At 47.6% G+C, this 21,160-nt stretch overlaps 10 protein-coding genes across 10 annotated transcripts; 2 read left to right on the forward strand and 8 right to left on the reverse strand.

The window, feature by feature from the left end:
- Nucleotides 1–301: 301 nt before the first annotated feature.
- N7473_005252 (uncharacterized protein) lies at nucleotides 302–1,000 on the reverse strand (the record flags this gene model as incomplete). Its single annotated transcript, XM_057151192.1, has 1 exon — nucleotides 302–1,000. One exon carries the CDS (start codon nucleotides 998–1,000, stop codon nucleotides 302–304), a length of 699 nt encoding a protein of 232 aa, XP_057008997.1.
- A 2,349-nt stretch (nucleotides 1,001–3,349) lies between these two features.
- Nucleotides 3,350–3,808, reverse strand: N7473_005253 (uncharacterized protein; the record flags this gene model as incomplete). The annotated part of the gene is made up of 3 exons (XM_057151193.1): nucleotides 3,350–3,480; nucleotides 3,609–3,713; nucleotides 3,766–3,808. 3 exons carry the CDS (start codon nucleotides 3,806–3,808, stop codon nucleotides 3,350–3,352), a joined length of 279 nt encoding a protein of 92 aa, XP_057008998.1.
- Nucleotides 3,809–6,223: 2,415 nt separating this feature from the next.
- N7473_005254 (uncharacterized protein) lies at nucleotides 6,224–6,631 on the forward strand (the record flags this gene model as incomplete). The annotated part of the gene is made up of 1 exon (XM_057151194.1): nucleotides 6,224–6,631. One exon carries the CDS (start codon nucleotides 6,224–6,226, stop codon nucleotides 6,629–6,631), a length of 408 nt encoding a protein of 135 aa, XP_057008999.1.
- Nucleotides 6,632–6,912: 281 nt separating this feature from the next.
- On the reverse strand, nucleotides 6,913–8,028 carry N7473_005255 (LLM class flavin-dependent oxidoreductase; the record flags this gene model as incomplete). Its single annotated transcript, XM_057151195.1, has 1 exon — nucleotides 6,913–8,028. The coding sequence occupies one exon, from the start codon at nucleotides 8,026–8,028 to the stop codon at nucleotides 6,913–6,915; it is 1,116 nt and encodes a 371-aa protein (XP_057009000.1).
- Nucleotides 8,029–8,654: 626 nt separating this feature from the next.
- On the reverse strand, nucleotides 8,655–8,960 carry N7473_005256 (uncharacterized protein; the record flags this gene model as incomplete). The annotated part of the gene is made up of 1 exon (XM_057151196.1): nucleotides 8,655–8,960. One exon carries the CDS (start codon nucleotides 8,958–8,960, stop codon nucleotides 8,655–8,657), a length of 306 nt encoding a protein of 101 aa, XP_057009001.1.
- Nucleotides 8,961–10,277: 1,317 nt separating this feature from the next.
- N7473_005257 (F-box protein) lies at nucleotides 10,278–11,985 on the forward strand (the record flags this gene model as incomplete). Its single annotated transcript, XM_057151197.1, has 3 exons — nucleotides 10,278–10,708; nucleotides 10,810–11,710; nucleotides 11,761–11,985. 3 exons carry the CDS (start codon nucleotides 10,278–10,280, stop codon nucleotides 11,983–11,985), a joined length of 1,557 nt encoding a protein of 518 aa, XP_057009002.1.
- Nucleotides 11,986–12,208: 223 nt separating this feature from the next.
- N7473_005258 (LysM peptidoglycan-binding domain-containing protein) lies at nucleotides 12,209–13,018 on the reverse strand (the record flags this gene model as incomplete). The annotated part of the gene is made up of 1 exon (XM_057151198.1): nucleotides 12,209–13,018. The coding sequence occupies one exon, from the start codon at nucleotides 13,016–13,018 to the stop codon at nucleotides 12,209–12,211; it is 810 nt and encodes a 269-aa protein (XP_057009003.1).
- A 3,010-nt stretch (nucleotides 13,019–16,028) lies between these two features.
- N7473_005259 (uncharacterized protein) lies at nucleotides 16,029–17,503 on the reverse strand (the record flags this gene model as incomplete). The annotated part of the gene is made up of 2 exons (XM_057151199.1): nucleotides 16,029–17,401; nucleotides 17,467–17,503. 2 exons carry the CDS (start codon nucleotides 17,501–17,503, stop codon nucleotides 16,029–16,031), a joined length of 1,410 nt encoding a protein of 469 aa, XP_057009004.1.
- A 465-nt stretch (nucleotides 17,504–17,968) lies between these two features.
- N7473_005260 (putative GPI anchored protein) lies at nucleotides 17,969–19,141 on the reverse strand. The gene is made up of 2 exons (XM_057151200.1): nucleotides 18,573–19,141; nucleotides 17,969–18,491 (listed from the first exon to the last, which is right to left on the reverse strand). Exons 1-2 carry the CDS (start codon nucleotides 18,981–18,983, stop codon nucleotides 18,201–18,203), a joined length of 702 nt encoding a protein of 233 aa, XP_057009005.1. The 5' UTR covers nucleotides 18,984–19,141; the 3' UTR covers nucleotides 17,969–18,200.
- A 1,009-nt stretch (nucleotides 19,142–20,150) lies between these two features.
- Nucleotides 20,151–20,823, reverse strand: N7473_005261 (copper transporter family protein; the record flags this gene model as incomplete). Its single annotated transcript, XM_057151201.1, has 2 exons — nucleotides 20,151–20,265; nucleotides 20,345–20,823. 2 exons carry the CDS (start codon nucleotides 20,821–20,823, stop codon nucleotides 20,151–20,153), a joined length of 594 nt encoding a protein of 197 aa, XP_057009006.1.
- Between the last annotated feature and the right edge of the window lie 337 nt (nucleotides 20,824–21,160).

Genomic DNA, 21,160 nt, shown 5'->3' on the forward strand with positions numbered 1-21,160 from the left:
GAGAGTAGCATAGTTAGGCAGGGATTGATGGGTGATAGCGTAGCTGCGGGAATAGCCAGTAGCTTCCAATATGCCTGGCCAATGGTCCGCCGGTAGACCTCATCCTCGAAGACGATGTAAAGGATCTTCTTGAACTTGCCTACCATACGTAGCAACGGTTACGAATGTTCGCTTTGTTGAAGAAGAAAATTACTTAGATCTATAAATGCAACTTTCAATGCCGTTGAAGCTTTCATAATACACAGTCCGATTCTCATGTTTCCTAAACCAACCTCCGATCTTACCTTTGGACACTGTAAGGTCAACCCAAGGCCTGCATTTCCGGAGGACGAGCATAATACATATCCCAGTCGTCCATATCGCGCATTGTCAAGGCTCCAACTGCCTGTATCTCATCGTATGGCACCTTCATCCAACCAACATCTTCCTGCGTGCATCCCTCCAGGGGCTCAAACTCCTTATCCGAATCGACCGACTCATTGCTATCTTCATTTACCTCAGGCTCCCATTCCCCATAAACCAGACGAACAAACCCGGTTCGCGTTATAGCATCTGGGTCCGAGTCCAAGACAGACTCTAGCACCTCCTGGTCTACCATAATAAAAAATCTATAGCGACCCGAATGTCCGAAAGTATCGATACCCTGTTCCTGCAGCGGTGCAGTCGTAGCCCACTTCCTAAAATGGGTGCGAAGCAGAGCGGTGGTCGCCTTATTAAATAAAAGGTCTTCAAAGACCGTTGGAGTAAACCCTTCTAACATATCTAGACCCTTGCTGTCCTCAAGGTATTCTGTGACGGGCTGGAGGAAGCGAGCTATGAATCTTTCCCAGTCTTTTTGGCTTTGGTATGTGCAACGATAGATGACGAAGCCCCACTTTGTGAATCCATCTTTTTGGAGAAGCCGTTCTAGGTTGTCTGCACCGTTTAAGCATGTTTCTATAGTGGGATCTCGTTTTGATGGTTCTTCGATTTCATAATCGGGGATGTGTGAGGAACTCATTGTTTTTGAGAATGATTTGGTGACCTGGGAAAGGCCAATTCTGGTAGGGAAACGGATGGGACGAGTTGAAAGGTTGGAACACCTGAATAATTGCTTCCGAAAAAGTGTTCGAAACATTTAGTGGAAAGGAGATAGAGAAGTCTTGGAAGAAGTCAAGTTGGGCCCAGGATACAGAGTGGACTAAGTCGGAGGCAGGTTTCTGCCCTCAGTACCTCAGAATTCAGGCGGTGAATCTACCCGACCACCTGCTCATAATTACCTGCCGTACCCTCAGGCACCGCCTAGATGGACCCAAATTTCCCTCACAAGTACGGAGTACAGTGGCAGTGCAAAGTTTGAAACTATTTTCTTAATGCCAAGACTTTTCTGCCAGATCAAAATCTACGAATGACAGCGCCCACGGCACTGCTGGCACAGGAAGCGGAGAGAGAGGGAGACTGAGTCAAATTGGTCTATCTAGAGGAGCAGGAAGACGAAGACGACTAGGAGAAGACGAAGAAGCAGAAGAGAACAGAACAGGGTCTATAAGGCCCTGAAGCACAAAGGAAAGGAACAAGGCCTGGTCCTGACAGGAAAACCCCGGCCTGCTTCATGCAGGGCCAAAGAAGACGACAAACCCTGCAAATCCTATCGAGGTCAAAGGGATCGAGTCATCAACGAAGGAAGAGAGATTTCATCCAAAAAAAAAGTATTTGAATATTATTCCTCCACCTCTACAATTTCTTGTACCCTGTCAGGCGTCGCACCTATATCACTAATAGACAACGCGTATCGCGAAAGAAGTAGACGGTAATAGGGAGTCTGTAGTAAGCGGTGAAACATAGGCGGTAAGCTGGAAATAGTTTCAAACTTTTGCACTACCACTGTAACTCTGTCTAGATATTATCCTTAGCCAGGGGGTGCTCCCGAGAAAAAAATTTTTGTTATGCATCGTTGCCACTAATTCTCCACTAAATTATAGGTCCTATCGACCCACGGAGAAGATACAGGAGCAGCCTAGGGTTTGTTGACGCGAGAGGGTGCTGTGGACGATTGGTTCTAGTAGACCAAGCGGATAGTAGACGGCTTCTCAGCGGTTGCGAATCGCGCGTGTCCGGTGTGACCCTCTCTCCAGGTCGGAAGAGGATCATCACATTGAATTCGGCTTGCAGGATACGCGTAATTTACTATATACCATATCGTATAATAATCAATTCGGCTTGCAGGATACGCGTAATTTACTATATACCATATCGTATAATAATCAACCCGATTTTCAGATACACTAATTCACTATCATTGTACTTCACTGTAATAAAGAACAAGCTTTCACAACTTCGATCTGATTTTAGATTCCCCCCTCAAGTGCTCTATACATAGTATACCACCCATTTTTTCCTCTTTAACTCTCCAGGGCTAGGGATATTTCCACTCATCAGTCTCTCGCCTTTTCCTTGAGTAGAGTTTATCTTGATCTATTCTTTGTTTGAATCTATTTTTACCGTATTCTGTATTAAGGGTTTAATTTGAAGAGAACATCCCATAGGCAGTATGTTTTTGTGGTAAAACATTCATTTCTTGAGGTTGCATTAATATATAATCCACTATAGTTTCCGGAGTACTCCGAACTCCATAGCTCTAGTTATCACAGTGGATAAGCGGAGACACCAAAATTTGAGATTAATGTTAAAGCTTCAGGTTGAAACAGAAAAATTACGGTAAATAGATAATAACAGCAATACCTAGTAATTTACAGCAGATTGAAGGTCTTCTTTCTTCAGTTCACCACATATCTCCCAAACTACCTCTAATTTCTCAATAAGAACCATCGGGATTAGGCAGATTGTATACGCGCCCGATTGTGTAGATATAGATATCTTCTTCCTTCTTTCTCCCTCGGAGACTTCAATCGATCGAGCTTTTCCGTCCGTTTCTGCGTAGTAGTCTCAGCAGAAACTCCCACACAAAACGAATACCCAGTTACCAGGGTCTAGCAGTCTGATCCAATCGCGGAATTCCACTAGTACAACTGTGCAAATAAAATCCCCCAAATTTTATCTCAATCTAGGCGCATAAATCCCCGTCCACTACCGTGTAATATTAATCGCAATTAGATACGATACCTGTTTGTGTCGGGGCACTTGGTCCTGTAGTTATAGCAGTCGAGGCTAGACCCTTCACGCAGTATACATATCCCAGCCAAAGAGAGCCGCAAGTGCTGCCAATACTTAAGTCCCAATAGTAGAACTCCGCAAAGCTAATGCTAAACTTACTCTTAATCGTCGAGCAGTCATCACCATCCACCACGGCATAGAATTTCTAACATCCTGAAACAACTCCAGTCTGAGTGGGACCCATAGATACCATAGTTTAGGTAGAAGTTTCTGTGCTAGTCGCAGTCGCAGTCGAAGTGGCAGTCATATTCGTAGAGCCGACACCGATACACACAGCGCGAGAATCGGTGACATTAAGGCCGGAATAGAGGGCATTATCGCAGCCATCTGATAGCCATTAGTTCCAGGTCAGCAGATTTGCTAATATTACGCCATAGTCGGAGACAATATCGGCACATATATAATCTAGATATAGTCAATAAAGCCCACTTTTTAAAGGGTCTCGGGGCGCATACCTAGGGAGTCATAGAGATCAACGGAAGTGAAACAGTTACAGTTAGAAGCAGTACCGCTCTCCGTAGCATTGATGATGAGACAATCGGTCACAGCAGGCTCCGTCGCTAATCCACTGTCAGCACTGATCTGCCTATTAAGAGTATCCTCATCCCTTACCCGTGCTATTCGCGTACTCCAGAACGCAGTAGCTGTACGTCATCTTAAGGGTACAGGTCGACTTGTTGTTTGAGAGACTTGGGTTCCACTCCACTAATTGATCCATACAGATTTCATAGTCCGTCGCGAGGTTCCGGCAGAGATTGGTAATATTAGAGGGATTTGCATATTCAAACAGCCCGAAAGTGTGTCTAGAGCTGTAGGGAGCTGTATGGGCTCAGTATACACAAAACCAGGATAGCTGGTAGTGGTAAGGATATCGGTATTCACGGAAGCGAAGGTAGCGGGGGTGACTATGATAGGCAAAACCCCAGTGAGGGTGTAGTTGGGATAGTTAGTAATTGAACCAACAGGTTTAACACAATAAGCCTCGCCTAGCTCGAGATTCGTGCAGTTGCCGTCAATGTCTAGGTTCAAAAAGTAGAAATCTGCCAGTGAAATAGATTGTGCTATCGAAACCTAGGCGCAGGTATCTCCCGCTTAGACCTATAGAGCGATCAGTAAATTATTGGACAAGAATGTTTCTGGAAGTGAAGAATTCATAATCACTCACCGTGTACCACAGACTACAGTTGTGGTTACTACTATCTAGGGCATTAGTTGGTACTGCCGCAACACTAGTGGCATCTGTAGTCGTCGCATTTGAAGTAGAGCTTGAATCGGAGTCACTTGTGCTGTGGTTTAGGTAGCCACTAGGAGGGCTGATAATAGCACATTAGAATACCCCTTGAATATCCTACATACACCAAATTCAGAAGAACTGCAAGATTGCTTACCTCAAGCAAACCTCAATTTCAATGTAGAAATCGCTATTAAGACATAGAGAGTTGATATTGGGGTTCTATGCAACGAACTATGGAATAGTTACATTGCCGAGAGGACTAACGACACTGTCGCATGTATTAGTACCCTTCCAGGTATAAGTGTGGCACTGCGGAGGGACACAGAGAGTCTAGTTCACTACGTGAGCAAAACCTTGGCAGTATAGATCCAGATTGTTGGCCTGCAATAACGAGTAGGTAGAGACGCCTAATAACTTTGCAACGGAGGATCAGAGCGCTCAGTGAGCGGATCAATGAGCTTATATAATGCTCACTGATCAGGTCAGGGCGCTCAGAGGCGTGCCCAGTTCTACTCAGTGAGCAAAAGCGGCGAGGGGCTGAGAACTAAAACGGAAAGGGAAAGCCAAGGCATGGCATAGGAAATCCGGTACGTAGGTTATCAGGCCGGGCAGTTTACAAGCTAAACGGTATTTTAACTAAACTCTGCCAGCTTTGGCTTTTCGATCCACTGCAAGACTTGTCATGAGTGATCTAAACCCGGTGGCAGCATTTTTCGAAACTCCTTGCAAGCAGCGACGCCAAACTATCCTTCATCGTATTCCCAGCCCTTCATCTGCCTTTACGAGGGGTGAACTTGAAGCACCAGAACTGCTGGAGGTTGGGAAAACGCCACAGCTATGGAAATACACGCTGGGTCCTAGTACTAGATATCGAAGAGTCGTATTTGGAAGTCCATGATTCAAACATTGATGTTATTCTCCAGTAGAATAGATCGGCGTGCTTCCGAAGCCCAAGAATGCTGACAGCTCTTCGGAGAAATTGGTCGCCAGCCAACTTTCGCATGGATCGGCGGGTATTATATTGCCAGGGAACATTCCTTTGCCTATTTCGTCCATGCAACATTCCTGCCAGCCACGAGATATCACGCGGGGTAGACGGAGATTTCGTGTTCGTCCAGTCACTTGCTTGTCAGGCTACAGGCTGAGGCTCAGAGAAAGGCTAGGTACATTCAAGTCCTTTTTTCCAATCACGTCTTTTGTGGAGAATCATCGTCGTGAATTCTCTACTGTGAGCTGAAAACATGCGAACATCATAGGAACTGTCTAAAAAATAAACGTGATCGGACAGCTCATCACAGACATTATTCAACGATATGAGTTTGTTATGATTTATCTTAATCTTTATTCAAGAGGTATATTGATGACAGCTGTCATCACAACCTTTCCCTGGATCCATGTTGCACAAGCTATACCACTAAAAACATACGCACCAATGATCTCGATGGATCCAAATCTGGAGCTGGCCAAGCTAGAAAACAAATATGTCCTAGTGACACATATTTCCGCTTCCACTCTCGCACTGTTTCGACTTTACCGGATGCGGTAAAGACAATGGTCTCGACTCTCATCATGTAGAACATGCCATAGCAAACAGTTCGACGGACTCGGAAACCAAGACAATTCTAACTAAACAACCAGTTCTGGTAGAATGTATTCAATCTGCAAGCGACACCGAGGGCATCATATATCAACCTCGCCTGTCCCCGATCTACGTCTCGCTTTTAGAAAAGATCCTCTCTGTCATCCAAGCTACAACTTCTAAAGCTTCTCCAAGTCCGATTGAAAGAAAACTTCAATAAGTGATCTATTACAAAACATTTTTCATATCTATTCAAAATGCTCTTCTCCAACGCCGCCGCGCTTACCTCTGCGCTCTTTTCCACCATTGCATTCGCCGCACCCGCCGCCGAGTTTGGGTGGAAGCCGTTGACTGCTACTGTCCAACTTGCCAATGATCAATATGGTGCCAACGCCAATGTTATCATTCCCGTCGACGGTGTGAAGCGACCAGTTCAGGAGCTTTGGGGCAACACCGCTGTCGCACACAATGGCCTCGTTTTCGCTTCCAGCGCTCAGCTCACAGCCTTCCAGCAGACCACCGTCTGTACCATCACCGAAGAGAAGCATCACTTGGATGCAAGCCTGGACGCTGAAATAACTTGGGTCTCTCTTGGAAAGCCCATTGTCGACCTCTGCTCCGCTTATATTGTCTGTGAATGCGAGGGCATGGAAGATTTCTTCTGATGGGAATAATTCTTGATTTTGCATGTTGAAGGAAATAATTTGGGGTGTTTTTCAGTACATGTACTTTGTGTTTTTGCATTGTTGGCCGGGTTTTGGAAATACCATATCTAGAATCATGTATCTATGTCCTCTCCCAAAACTTGAGGCCTCTTTTAGTCTATATACGAGACAACTAATCTTAATTAGAGATTGGTTTAAGCTTACAAATTGCATTGATAGTTATTTACAAATAGTGTGATATTTATAATCATGTACTTGGATCAATAGTATGCAAGAGCTTCTTAGGTTGTCGTGCCCTTGGATTCTCCCGAAGTCTTCCGCTCTTTCAACACCTTTCGCACACTTGGCAAGACATAGCGTCCATAGTCAATCGCATCATTGAGATTATCATAGCCACGGATGGAGATCAATTCGGCTCCAAGATCGACGTAATCCAGAATTGAATCGTTGATTGTCTGCGGCGACCCGACCAGCGCAGTCGATGCTCCACGGGCATTAGTTGCAGTGACGGTAGGATACCAAAGAGCGCGATCTTGAACTTCGCCCCTGGCAGCAATATCCAGCAGCCTTTGAGAGCCAACATTTTGCGGAGGTGGAGCATTTGTGGGGGCCTTGCCCTGCCCGTTAGCACGGGTGGCATTCAGTGTATCCAGCGTTCGGTGTGCCTTTGCCCAAGCAAGCTCGTCCGTCTCTGCAATAATAGGACGGAAGGTGACCCAGATTCGAGGTCGGTCATTCTCCGCACGGCCTGCCTTTGCCGCTTCGGCATAGATACGATCGATTTGCTCCTTCGTCTCCTTCAGCGGCTCTCCCCAAAGACCGAAAATATCGGCAAGCGAGCCACCAATGCGGTACGCTTCATCCGAGGAACCGCCCACTGATACTGGGATAGTGCCATTGACAGGACGGACTTTGTTGCTGAATTGCTTAAATTGATAGTACTGGCCATCCCAGTCAAACGGATCTGCCGATTCCCAGGCCCGGCGCAGAATTTTAATGTATTCTTCAAGGCGTGCGTATCGTTGATCTTTGGTCAGGAAGTCGCCCTCCCTAGCCTGTTCGATATCACTACCACCTGCGATGAAATGCACAACGGCTCGTCCCGAGCTCAACTGGTCGAGAGTTGCGAGAGCTTTGGCTGCGACCGTTGGGTAAAGAGTGTTTGGCCGAAGCGCGATGATAATCTTGAGGTTCTTCGTCACCGATGCGATAGTCGCACCAACTGTGAATGGATCGAAATAAGACGAATCATACGGCACTAGAGTGTAGTTGAAGCCATAATCATCCAAAGTCCGAGCATAGCGAACGAGATACTCTGGATCAATGGAAGCATTTGGAATTGGATTGACCTCGGTCGATGCATTGGGGAATGTCAAGCTGATGAATTCTGTCGGCATTTCGATGTCGGAGTATGTTCCCACTGGCTTTAATTTTCTTGACAGGTTGGATCTGTTGATTCTTGAGATCAGCAAGCTACTTTATATCCGAATCGGCTACAACGGGCTTATCTGCAATGTGCTGAAGCTAAAATGATGCGATGTTATACATGATTACGCCTTATCACGAATCATTTAGCATTAATAAGCATGACCAAGTTTGTATCTGGGGGCATTTTCAAATGTACGTTCGTTACATTACTCTCCGCATATTATTCATGAAGAGGGGTTCGACACCGTTCAAGTTCGCATCACTCTTCCAGATATCACGCAATCAACGGCTGACAGCCGACCGGCTAACCTATCTTCCCAGCAAAAACATTTCATCTAAGAAATGACTAATAGAATTAGACGGTTGCCCTGATCTTCATAGCAAAGATTCATAGACAGCACTTGGAATTTGCATGCACATGGTAACGTTAACTAGAATCGTGTCGCTTCTAAGCCGTTCCAGTGACATGGGGCTAGCCTGACTGGTCCAGAGTCTAACTTTTGATGCTTTCCCCATCTAATCAGATTGTCACAAAGCTCGTTGTCTTGGCCTTCCATGAGTTTAATCTGAATAAGTTAATGCTTATGCATATTCCTTAAGAGCTCTGCAGCGTGTCATATTCATATTTGAGCTCTCCATGCCGGAAGTTGGCTGCATCGGCTTTGGTAACATACCATGCCTGATCAAGACAGTGGACCACCCCAAAGGGCAAAGGTCCTTTCTCGATATCAGCCAAGTTAGGCTGCAACTGACCAAAACTGCTAAAGCCGACGACAGTAGTATCACTTCCATAGCTGCCCTTCAAGGCAGCATGGTGAACAATCCAGCGAAGGGCTACTTCCACCAAAGTGAAGCCATACTTTTCGACCACTGGTTCCATGATTTCCAGTGCGCTGAACATGGCGGGCTTGGAATATCGACCATGATACATCTTACCCTGGTAAGTGGATTGGTCACTAAGTCTGCCCTCTGTGGGCTTGTCCAATGACATGTACTTCCCAGAGAAGAACCCTTAATCCAGCTGCGGCTGGTGATTTTGAAAGGCGGTATCAAATTGAGCACAGGATGCATTCGGAATTGGCTCGTGCAGCGAAGCCAGCAGGCTATATAGTTTTCAAGCTGATCTCCCCCTCGCATGGTAAATCCCAATCTTGGATCCCATACGCCCGGATCAAGGGAGAAATCAAAGCGGATATCAAAGTGTTGAATTTTGAGAGAAATGTTATCTTGCGCCACGGCATAATCATTGGAAACCGCCAAGAAGGTTGACCTCTTGAGGCTGTTACCCGGTATATAGTACAGATGATTGGGTCAATGAATTCTGCATGGAAGGACCGCATAGTTCAGGGCCCGGATCTCATTGCTCGAGCTGCGGTGAGTGCTGCAGGATCGTAGTCATGCAGACACTGAGAAAGTTTGGGTCCTCAATGGCAGTGATATCATCCAAGTTGGAAGTACATAAACTTTCAAGTCTTTGGATCAACCTCTGCATTGCACCCAATATTAGAGATTATTGATACTCAGGGAGGTCCTCGACGTACTCGATTTCGGCAACGCTTAGCTTATAGCCCTTATTCTCGGTTACCTAAGTAGGTCCCGTTTGATATAGTTCCTACTATAAACGATTAGCTAGGAATCTGTTCTAGATATCTGCGAGATTTCTGATCTACGTACTCGTAGCTCAGCGTCATGTCCCCTTCTTTCATTGATCAGACGATCGTTTTCAGCATCAAGGCTAGACAATTGCTCGCCTAAAGAGGTCATTTTTGCTGTACAAGAGTCAATTGCGCGATTGCCAGGAAGATAAAGAGAAAGGGGAAGTTTGCGTGTGTATTCATCTGTTTGATACGAGGCGCTAAACTACTTTCGAGCGCTGAGACCGACAGCTAGCTCCTAGATAGGCTTAACGTGGTGGTACGAGCTGTCGGGGTGGGGTCCATTTGGCTGTCGATCTCAAAAAGCTGCTGTGTCCGTAGCAATTCCCGGTGTGGGGCGTGGGGTTAAAAACTTATGGAACGTCACAGTACTGCGTGTGGATAATGCTCCCAACCGACCCCGACTGGCCCGTCTTGTTACGTGATAGTCCTCTATATTAGCCGCCAACGCGCCGCCCTTGCACGAGCGCGTTCTCTCACTCTCTGACACACTCTCCTCGTCTTTCTCGCACTCGATGAGAGAATGAATTGTGTAGTATCACTGGAACCTCCCGGCATTAAACATGTCTCTCCAATCGCTCCCAGAAGAAATTCTTCTGCGGATTCTATCTTACCTGCCATTCCATGCCGATGCAGCAGCGTTGTCTTCACAATGCCACCGTTGGCATCAGCTGTGTGACATGTCTAATCGTCGCAAATACCGCCGCGTGAAACTCCGAGAGACCTTGGATTTGGCGGTGGCTTTGAGAATGCTCCGATCGATCCTCAAAACACCCCAGTATGGGGAATATGTTCGCTATATAGAGCTGAACCGATCTCCATCGCTCGATTATAGCTTTTATGTGCGATCATACGAAATCAAACCGCCGCAAAGATCTCTCCGTCCAAAAGACCGGGACCGCCTGACTCAGGCAATTAAAGGCGCGGGTTTTGATAGCCCGGAAGGACAGGAAAAGGTGCTCAATGTCTTACTACAGAGTCCGGCTACTATGGAGTAAGCTTGTTTTCTCCCTGCCTCCTTTCTCCATTGAATGAAATTGCTTGCATTCTTTTTTTAAAAAAACCGAAGGAAGGCCCAATTCTGACTTTGATTAGCCACAATGACCCACGAGCCCCGTTCCTTGCCCAGGCGTTGGCAGCATTACTAGTCAGCGTTTCACCCCTCTTGGAATCCTTGAGTTTTTGTCCTGTCGGCCAGGAGCTATCGAAATTTGCAAAACTAAAGGCCCAATCCAATGGAACACCCCTCGAGGAAAGCGATTACTTCTTTAAGCAGTTCTTAGACCGGGCGAACAGTAGGTCGCAGGAGACCCTGCCTTACCTGCATCATCTTCGCCGGGCCCGTTTTCTTGTCGATCCTGATACAAGAATCAGTTCCTGGTACAATTACCAGCCCTATGATCTGTACGGCTGCCTTAATCTGGTACGCCGGCTCCCCGCGATCGAGTCTATTCGAGTCGATGCAATTATGGACACAGGAGGCTCGAGTATTATGCCCCCACCCCGATCCGCAAATTATTCGAAAATCACCATCCGGAACTCCAATGTAGATTCCCGATATCTAGTACGAACTATTCAGTCAGCTAAACGGCTGGAAGAGTTTATATATACGATCGGTGGGCGGGGCTCGAGCGATGGCATAAGCAGCTTTATCCCAGATCACGTCTTACGAGCGCTTCTTATGCACGCAGATTCGTTAGTATATCTAGATTTAGATAACGAGGCGGAACTTCCGCTTGTGCATATATTCGATCCGACTCTTAGAGAATATCTTCTTAACGAGAGCGAGGATCGATCGTCGAGATCCCATCCCGCCTATCAGCAGGAGTGGGCCGATGAACTCCAAGAGCTCCCACCAGAACAGAGCAGTCGCTCATTGCCTGGCTCGCTTCTTGGGCTTCCGAACGTAAAGAACTTGAGCCTCGGAATTCATCTCCTCTACTACCTGTCGCGTGGAATTGGCGCCGATCAAGTCGACGATGCGTCTTTTGCTATTGTGGATCATCTCCCCCCAAATTGGAGGCGCTTTGTATCTATGGGTACAAGAAGGGGATGAAACCGCAGGTCGACAGTCTTCCACATGATGTGTTTGATAGGCAAATTGAGAAATTACTCGCCGAAAAGGATAGGAAATTGCCCCGATTGTCATACATCGAGGGAATTGACGAATTTATCGAAAACGCGACTACGATCGAGCAGCCAGAGACCAACGATGAGGATCTGTGGGAGAGGGAGACAGATGATGAATGGACTGATTATGAATACGATTAGCGAGGATGATATGGTCCTCCCTTCGATGAAACAGATACTTAACAGAATTCGGATAAGCTGATCCAGGTGAACTATCTTTGCTGTAAATATAGACGTAGAAAATCTGGGGGAGGTGGGTGGTCGGTCTTGGTGCTGCAGATTTCTCCCGCTGGAACCACATCACCGCGCATGACTCTGATCATCGAGCTAGCTTTAGATATGTATATCTACTGGACGGGACCGCCTAGTTCATCATCGGGGCTGCTCGAGTCCCACATGTAAAGAGGTCCCACGCAATAGGCGAGTCCAACTCGCAACAACCCGGTACAACCTGCGGAGCCAGCTCCGGCAATGCTCGGAACAGTCCAATCGTGATGCCGTGAGACGTACATATACTTACACACGTATCGTCTGCACTACTGACCTCGTACCAACGACCACAGTAGAGCGTGGTGCCATTGGCAACCGTGGCGTTCGAGGGTGGCGGTATCGCAGTACCTGTGTACCCAGTACTTTCACCAGGAGCAATGAGCTCGCCCGGGATGGGGTCGGTGATATTGTAGTACCCAACCTGAGGGGTGAGACAGATAGTGCGCCCGTTAGTCCATATGGTGGTCTGGAGATTGTCGCACCAGAAGTTGATCCAGGGATTGTATCTTCTAACCGTCCCAATGTCAAGGTCCTGTACAAATTCAATGGATTCGCAGGTATCCCCATTCTGGAGGATGTAGGGAGTATCACATGTCAGAGGCAGACACAGATCGATCCCGACGGTGATCTCGGTGCAATTATGATGCAGCTTAGAGTTAAACTCTCGTAACGCAGCCGATGCAACGGAGTGCGTCTGCGCAATCGAGTCACAGGTATCACCGTTCTTGGTCGTGTAAATTGCCTCTGTGAAGCAGGACACCGGGTCTTCGGGCAGGGTGATCACTGGCGCATGGATTTCGGTGGGGCCAGACTTGCCAGGACATGTGGCGTAAATGAATTCCAACGTTTCTTTGTAGGAGAGATCCAATCCGGTGTTGTAGACGGAGAAAGGAGAGGACTGCATAACGCAATATTTTTTTACGTTGCAGTAGGAACAAAGCTCAACCTTGGGCATTTCGTAGTGGAAATCCACCTCGGTGAAGCCGTCAATCACCTCTGTATTTGAAAGTTAGTTATCCTCCTCTCTCTGTATTTGTATGTGTAGGTGTGGACAGAATCCCAAAAAAAGCTTACCATCACAATAGATACCAGTCTCGGGATCCTTGATGCATGTTTCGTTGTAGCCAGCCCAAAGAAGGCGCCTTCGGGGTGGGCTGGAAGTACGGAGACTCGGTTTGAATCATTCCCAGGAGCACATTCTTTGCGCCGGACAATTGATATTGCTACATCACGCAGTGCTCAGCCGCAGTCCCATATAACCATGTTGGACCTTGGCTCTCGATCAAAATACCACGCGCCACATAGATATTAATTTGATCCTGTGTCACAACATCGAGGTCATGGTCTGCCACCCACACCCAGACGTTTTCCTGGTATGCAGAGGACTGGGGGGTCAAATGAAGTAAGAGAGAAGCGGCCTTGCATTGAAGGTCAATAGCACCACTTAGCTTGGGGCAGTTCCCTTTTTGTAAATTGGAACCGATGGCGCCTCCGATGCATATGTGGGTGTCTATTACCCCTTCTTAGTATATACTGCCACGGGAAAGATCTTGGCTAGGTCACATACCCTATAATCCAGCAGAGCCCTTGGTCGATTTATGGACGTTCCACTGGACTACAATAGCGCCGGCGGTGCCGCCTGACACAGTGAAGAGCATGTCCTGTATCTCCACGACTCCCACATCTCCTGACTCTTGACTCCAACCCGCGAAAAGAGCTCATGCTCGAATTTGCTCCCTTTCGCCATGATCTGCGACCATGCTTGAACGATAATGCGGCTGCCCTGGGGGATTTTTAAGGTGTCCTGAATCACACATACCCCAAAAGGGAAATAAGCGCTGGAACTGAGATTAGCCGCGGTCTGAAGAATTGAGTTGAGGACCGGGCCGTCGTCTGTAGTGCTGTCTCCCTTCGCCCACATGGCCTTCACGTCCATTATTTGAGCGGTGCCGAGATCGTGATACTTGGGTCGCCTCCGAGTGAAATAATTGGAATTGACATACCCGGTTTCAGCTAGCAAGGAGCTGGTGCGATTCATGGATACAATCGGTTGTCCGTTAATGAAGCTGCTGTTGCCCGATTCAGTTGAAAGCATTCCGAACCCCCAATTGTCAACGAAGACTTCATTTCCGCCGGCAATGAGAGTTTTTGATACCACGGTATCCACAATGGCGTCCTTGACGTTGAAGAAGCCTGTATTTTTATAAGCATTGCTGTGGAATTCTCGGCATAGAGGGACGTTTTAACACCTATGAGAGTATTGGCAAACAATGCATCTGTTAGGATCAGTGATCCCACTGGCTGGCCATTGCTCATCGGACCACTAGCCTAAAATCGAATCGTATTGTTGGTTAGACATAATCACGGGCAAAGCTTTCCATATTGCAAAAGAATTCAGATTGCTTACTCCGCCGACTATTACGATGCCTGTTCCGCAGGACTCGATAATGACATCTTGCATGGTCCATGCCCAATCCCAGTGGATCTGCAGAGCAGTGTTGCAATTTACAAAGACCAGATGGCTCGGGGTAAATTGCTGGTTTCCAAAGTACGCTCTGTTCACATCAGCCCATCATGCATTGCGAGAAGATACGAGGATTCTCAAATCCAGTGCATACCCGAAATTACCACCCACAAATATGAGATCGCTCAGAAAACCGCCGCTTCCATTTCCATGTAAATACCCTATACTCCTAAGCATAAATGGACACCGTGGTGATAGAGTGAGGGCTACTCACCTGCTGCGTGGTATCAGCCAACATGTAGAACTCAATATTCTCTAATGATGTTCCCTGGGCCACCCGCCAATGGATGGCGCAAACATATGCATCGGGATCTGTGAGACGTATATCGATTTTGAAGTTGCGAACGCTTCGCAAGAAATTGTTATGGTTGATGTACCTGTTCACCCTTTAGTGCCCTGCCTTTTTCCGCCAATGGATGCGTTTAATGGACGGGGCCGATCGCTCACCAAAGATGCTTACAAAACAAATGGTGAGAATCAATTCGAGGCACTGATCAAAACAGCTTGTAACTGACCCAATCAGCGTCGGGATAGAAGAAATGAAGGTCAGATGAACTTTCCCCGACGAGTAGCAGCTAGCAATTGAACACCAAAGCTACCACGGCAATCAGGAAACTGACTGAGGCCGTACCAGAGAGAAACCATGCCATATGCTTGACTTTCGAACGCACCTAGAGGCCAGGGATCGCGTATCGCACTAGTCACCAATGTAGCAAAGCGATACTATATAGTCGAACGAGATCAGTATACCGAACAGACGACTGGTAAGTGAGCACGCTAGGATCCCAACAGGGCAGGAAGCTAACTTTGTTGCTGTTGAAGTACAGTACCAGTAAATAGAAATAAGAATAGTTTCAGTTAGGGAGGCTGTGTTACGATATACCTGACATGAGGTTATCCACAAATGCCGGTGCCTCGGGCCACCGGGACCCTAGTAAGCCGCTAAGCTTTCGGTACAGGTTCATTGGGGCTTCGCCACCAGTACGTGCACGGACTCCTGCAAGTAACGCCCTTGTAGAGGTTACACAAGCCTCGTGTTTCACCCCGCTCCCACTCCCCTACCTAGGATACATCTCCTTCCTGTTTTGAGCGATATGACTGTACACAAATTACCCAATGTTGAAGAGGTTTTACATCTCACAAGAAACAGCCTTTGGCCTTCCTGAACAATTAACTTGGTCCCTTTCTCCTACCTGATTGACAGGCCTCTATCCTGACTTATAGAGTATATCCTTACAGAAAGCCCCACCCGCCAGACATTATCCGGTCTATATAGCTGCATATACAAAAACTAATTAATGCAATCAATTTGCAGTCCCCAGCTAACACCCGCAATATACATCATAATTAAACATTACTTTGGACACAACATCACAAATACCAATAAACATCACTCCAACCCGATCAAGTCCTTCAAGTCCCTCGTCAAATATTTCACAACTCCCTCAATCAAACTCTCCTCAACAACACCATCCTGCCATGTAACCGCCAGCACCATACATCCATCACCCCCGGTAATAACAGAAACCCCAATCGCATTACCAATAACACTCGCAGACTGCGAAAACACCATCCCCTCGATCCGCGGTTTCCTAGGCACGACTTCACCGGAGAAAACGCCGACATTCGAGATCTCAAAGCTCTTATCGCGCTCAGAACCGACCTTTGACAGACACAGCTCCTGCTGGAAGTCATTAACGTACTTGAGCAGGTTGGGACCTGCGTCGCGACCCTTGCGTTGGACGGCAGCTTCGATCGTTTTCTTTGAGCGTCGGGTTTCAGACCAAGTGAAAATCCGTGGGTCGATGGATGTTGTGGCGTCGCGGGTATATGATTCTTCGATGTCTCCGACGAACACGCCCATGACTTCATCGGTGATGATATCGGGTAACCAGCGGCGACAGGAGATAGCACCCGTGCAATTGAGACTAGTGTAGTGGGCCGGGAGATGGGCGAAGATGGCACGCGCAAAGGCAGTTTGGAGGAGAGCTGTGATACTCGTTTCTTCAAGACGGCATACTCTCCGGAGAGACGTGACTAGCTTTTTGGAGAATGGGACCAGACGGAGGTTGGTTTTCCCTTCTTTTTGGATCTTGCCTCCGGTCCAGAGGCCCGGGTCTCTGTAGGAGTAGACTTTTGCTTGGATGAGTTTCTTGGCGAGGAATATGAATGAGAGTGGCATTGGGTGGATTTGCTCGATGTTGGGTAGTAAGGGTGTAGAAGGTGACTGGATGATGGACTTGGTTTCGCGGTTCTCACTCTCGGTTGAGTCCAGTGCTCGCAGGAATGTTTGGTGGAAGGCTTTGCCTGAAGTACCATCGCCGAGGGCATGATGGTATACAAAAGCGGCAGTAAATTTTCGTTGACTATCGGGGTCAGTGAGGACGCAAAGTCTCCAGTAGGCATTTGGCGCTGTGAATGGCGTGTTGTGCTGTTTTTCTAGCAGAGCCTGCAGATCGAGATCCGGAATTGGATCTTTATCGGCAGAGGCTATCAACAAAGAGCCGTTCTTGCGTGATTCGAAAGAGACCGCTTGATCCAAGTCAATCTGCGGTAGTCGTACAAAATACGGCTGTTGCGTATCATCGGCTACTGGGATGGCGGACAGTACCGGATGCTCTGCAATTACTGTCTCACAGGCGCGGTAGACATAGTCCTTCACCGACAATTTGAAACTGTCTGGCAGGACATAAGTAGCTGTGACTGCGACATTCAGATAAAAGCCAGCCTGATGACGGGAGGTGGAGTACTGCTCCAGTCGACCTAAAGGGGAAATGTGTCAGATCTGGTCTGCCATGGGAATTTGGAATCGCCTCGCGCAGACTCACCAACCGGTCGCAGTTTTTCAAATTGATCCATGGTCATGATTCACAAGTCCTGATGTACAATGCTGAATTTCATGTCCATTGATCCGTCAAGGGGCTGGGCAGGGAGTTAGGTAGTCTATTCCCTTTCGTGTTGCCTAAATCCTCGGCCACGTGACTGTTTCTGCTCGGAGACTGCGGATGCTGCGGATAAATTATCCGCTTTTTTATTGCCCGTAGGTTGATGCACAGAAGAAAGAGGAAGTCTGGACAATACAAAACATTTCGAAGCCTACCTGATTATCACCTGTCCTCGCAAGAGAAGAGGCTTTTAGTCATGGTAGCTTCAGAGACCCACCCAACGCAGCAGTTCTTGCCACGCAGAATCATGTTGGGTACCCGTTTGTCTTCTGCACCAATTGGCCCAAGCCATCTCGACGGTAATATCAGCGGTGCTCGCGACTAAAGTTGAATATATAGAAATTTGATGAGCGCAGAGCATGGGTAAGTCAGTCGCTTCAATTCCCATATTTCAATCAAGTCCGCGATGAATAGTCTAGAAAATCTGGCTGCTGGATAGAAAATAGTAATATCTCATAATGCATATCTGTGTAATGTAACAGTAGCTATACGCTGGATAAAAGTCATAAACATGCCCGTCAATAATAAGCATCATCAAACTATGAGCCGAAAACTCCGGTAGCTCCGTATCTGTATTCCAATTTTTCTCCTCGAATTTTCCTATGAGTGCCTATGCTCTACAGCACAGCCATGCCACCAGCAAAGGCCACACCCAGCATACCCCAAGCAGCGGTTTGCATGGGCACAGCAGCGCCCTTGGAAGTAGTCGTGGTGGTGTTGGACGAGGACGAGCTGGAGCTGGAGCTAGAGCCGGAACTGGAACCTTGAGCACTGCCAGTGGATGTAGACTCGTTGGCGTTGCGCTGAGCAGCAGCGCTGGGGAACAGGGAGGCGACGACGTTGGTGTTATTTGAGCAGGAAGAGGGCTCGGAATATGTGACACTAGAAGAGAATTGGACGTCGGCGCACTAAAAGACCACCATTAGCAAATTGAGCTCAAGAAGCGAAGCGAAGACAATGCTGTACTCGATGCCAATTGAGTTACTTACAGCGTAGAGACCACCGCTAGGGTCACCATTGCTCTGCACCTGCAGAGTAGCATTCATTCCATCGGTGATATTCACACCGAGATTATCCGCGCTAAACTCAACATGCGGCAGACAGAACTCGCCCAGGCCGGTGACCTGGAAGGTCTTGACGAGGGTGATGTTGTAGTTATTGCCGGGGTTGCTGCCGAGCGCAAGTAGAACTTCGACGGCAGTTTGGCTGTGACCCATCTTCAGGGCGACCGGGAAGGAGCCGGAGATGGGGAGTTGAGTACGGTTTGAGGATTGGCTCATGCCACCGCAGGGGAATTCGGGCATGGTATCCTCGTCGAAACCGCGGGAGGTAGGGTATTGGAGGAGGAAATGAGCTGAGGCCAAGGGGGCCAGAGCCAGGGTGAAGATGGGGAACTTCATTGTGAGGGTAATGGAGAGGAGGGGGTGTTGAAGCGGAGAGAAGAGGTCAATTGGATGGTAAACGAGGTTGAGAAGTAGAAGAACGAGAAGGGTTCGTCTGCAGAAACCCTTTTGTATCTATACGTTTCGTGGAAGAGAGAAAGAGACCCTGTTCCCTGTTCCCCACTCTATCCAGTTAAGTTATCATTGCCCGGACCCCACAAGACCACGCGGGAATCAGATGTGTACTGTGCAGTATTCTTCAATTGCTTAGCTTAGTTACTACTGGACAGTTTGTGTCATCAATCGGAACCATGCAAGGGCATAGACCTGCCTTTCCGAGCGTATCTCGATAGAGCATCTTTGTTGGGTTTAGTGCACTGCACGCTTAGACGGTACCGTCCCGATGCACTAAACTCAAACAAGGTAATCTGCTCATTTCTTCTCAAGTGGTTAGAGAAAGAGTAATGTACTTCGGGTATGTAGTACTATATTATTCAATCTATCCACGAGTCTTGGATTGATGTTTGCTTTTACGATCTTTAATCTCAGTCAGGTGATTGAGTCATTGCTTATTCTAGGAGGAACCCCAGGGACTCTAGGGATTCCTGACCAAGCGATAATGTGGTTTACAATCTGTTGAGGCGACAGGTGAGATACAAGACCCGAGAGTCGAGAACAATATTCTCGGACAATCATCAACACCGGACTTCCGTTCACCATTTAGCCTCACCTTTTATGACGGACACAAGAGCTTCAAGTCTTCACTTCTATTTAATGAATCAAAAGGGTGAAAACTATCTTCTTGCAATGACGATGTCAATATGGAACAAGACTTGGGCCGTGCGGATGGTTGCCCGCAAAAAGTTTAGCGGGACGGGTGGACCCTTAACGAGCGCGTGGATTTTACCCGACGAACTAATCCTAAAGCAGTTAAGAAATCTGCTCATTTCTGCTCAAGACGCATGCAGTTAACTTTTAACTTAATTTGCATGCGTGCATGTTACGATGTCTAGCGAAGTCTAGCGGAGTGGGAGAATCAAATGATGAGAGAAAATGGGTCGAATTCGCCACTGAGAAGAAGAAAGTCCCAAACGCCATAATATGCAATCATCTAGCTAACAGATGCAATAATCCGAAAATAGTCGTGAATCGTAGATAAGAAAGGTGTATACTCGTTGCAATACCTCAGTGAGCATGCTCGTTCCAATGGATGTATCGACCAACGGCCAATTCCCCCAGGAACGCGCCCGCCAACACTGAGCAGAAATAGCCGATGTTGTAGGTCATAACCGCCAACATGCTAAAGGTTCCAATAATTAGCTTTCCGTCCCAATAATTGGCAAAATGCAATGCAATGTAATCGATTATCGGAAACATACAGTAGATAAGACACCCCTGCGATGCACAGGAAAAGCAACGCCCGCGGCACATCCACGCTAAACCGCCACGGAATCGGGCCATGGGAGATGTTTCGTACAACCTTGACGTTCTCCTCGACTCCTTGCGCCGTAATGAGTGAGGCGAGTTTCGCGTCAGGGTCGGCATCGATGCGTCCTGCTTCGCTGGTCTTGCCGGCGATCGCAACATAGCGACGGTTCAGATGCGCGGCTAGCCAGTGGCGCTCCATGCTGGCTTTGAAGGCGATCAGGCAGCGGTCGATAATGGCGAGGACAATGAGGAAGATACACGTGGCTGCGAATGTCCCTGAGGATGAGGGTGTCCAGGCGGAGGAGTAGAGCGGGGTGTTGTGGGCGTTGGTGAAGACCATGGTCATTGACATTGTTGAAGAGGAAGAGGATGAAGAGCTAGAATCGCTCATACTGCTCATATCCATTGTGCTCATGGAGTGGTGATCCATGTTATGGTGGTGGTAGTAGGTTATAGAGGGTGAAGAGGGTGAAGATGAGATGGACGGAGTATAGAGGATGAAGAAGACAAGAAGTAGCAATCAATGAGATAAGAAGGGTGCCGCAATTTGTAAACCGCAAGGACCTACTCGAAATAGGACCTGACAACTCAGTGGAGCCCCAGTGAGCACATTTAATCCCATATTTACGAATAACAAATCGTAGAATTGCATCGCATCGGGTTGAGCGCAAAATGCGGGACAAGCGGGGCCAGTCCAGAGTTTCCGTTTCCACCGAATTTCAGAATGAGCACTTTATTGATAAGCGGTGACACCGGGTTTTCCCCTT

The sequence above is a fragment of the Penicillium subrubescens genome (assembly GCF_028828155.1).
Source record: "Penicillium subrubescens strain IBT 31985 chromosome Unknown utg000004l_segment0_segment0, whole genome shotgun sequence".
Taxonomy (NCBI): domain Eukaryota; kingdom Fungi; phylum Ascomycota; class Eurotiomycetes; order Eurotiales; family Aspergillaceae; genus Penicillium; species Penicillium subrubescens.

Bases quoted from the DNA above. Each gene is read 5' to 3' on its own strand.
- N7473_005260 (XM_057151200.1), bottom strand. From the start codon at position 18,983: ATGAAGTTCCCCATCTTCACCCTGGCTCTGGCCCCCTTGGCCTCAGCT. The intron at 18,492-18,572 runs GTAAGTAACTCA...GTGGTCTTTTAG, and splicing joins CTAGCGGTGGTCTCTACGCT to TGCGCCGACGTCCAATTCTC.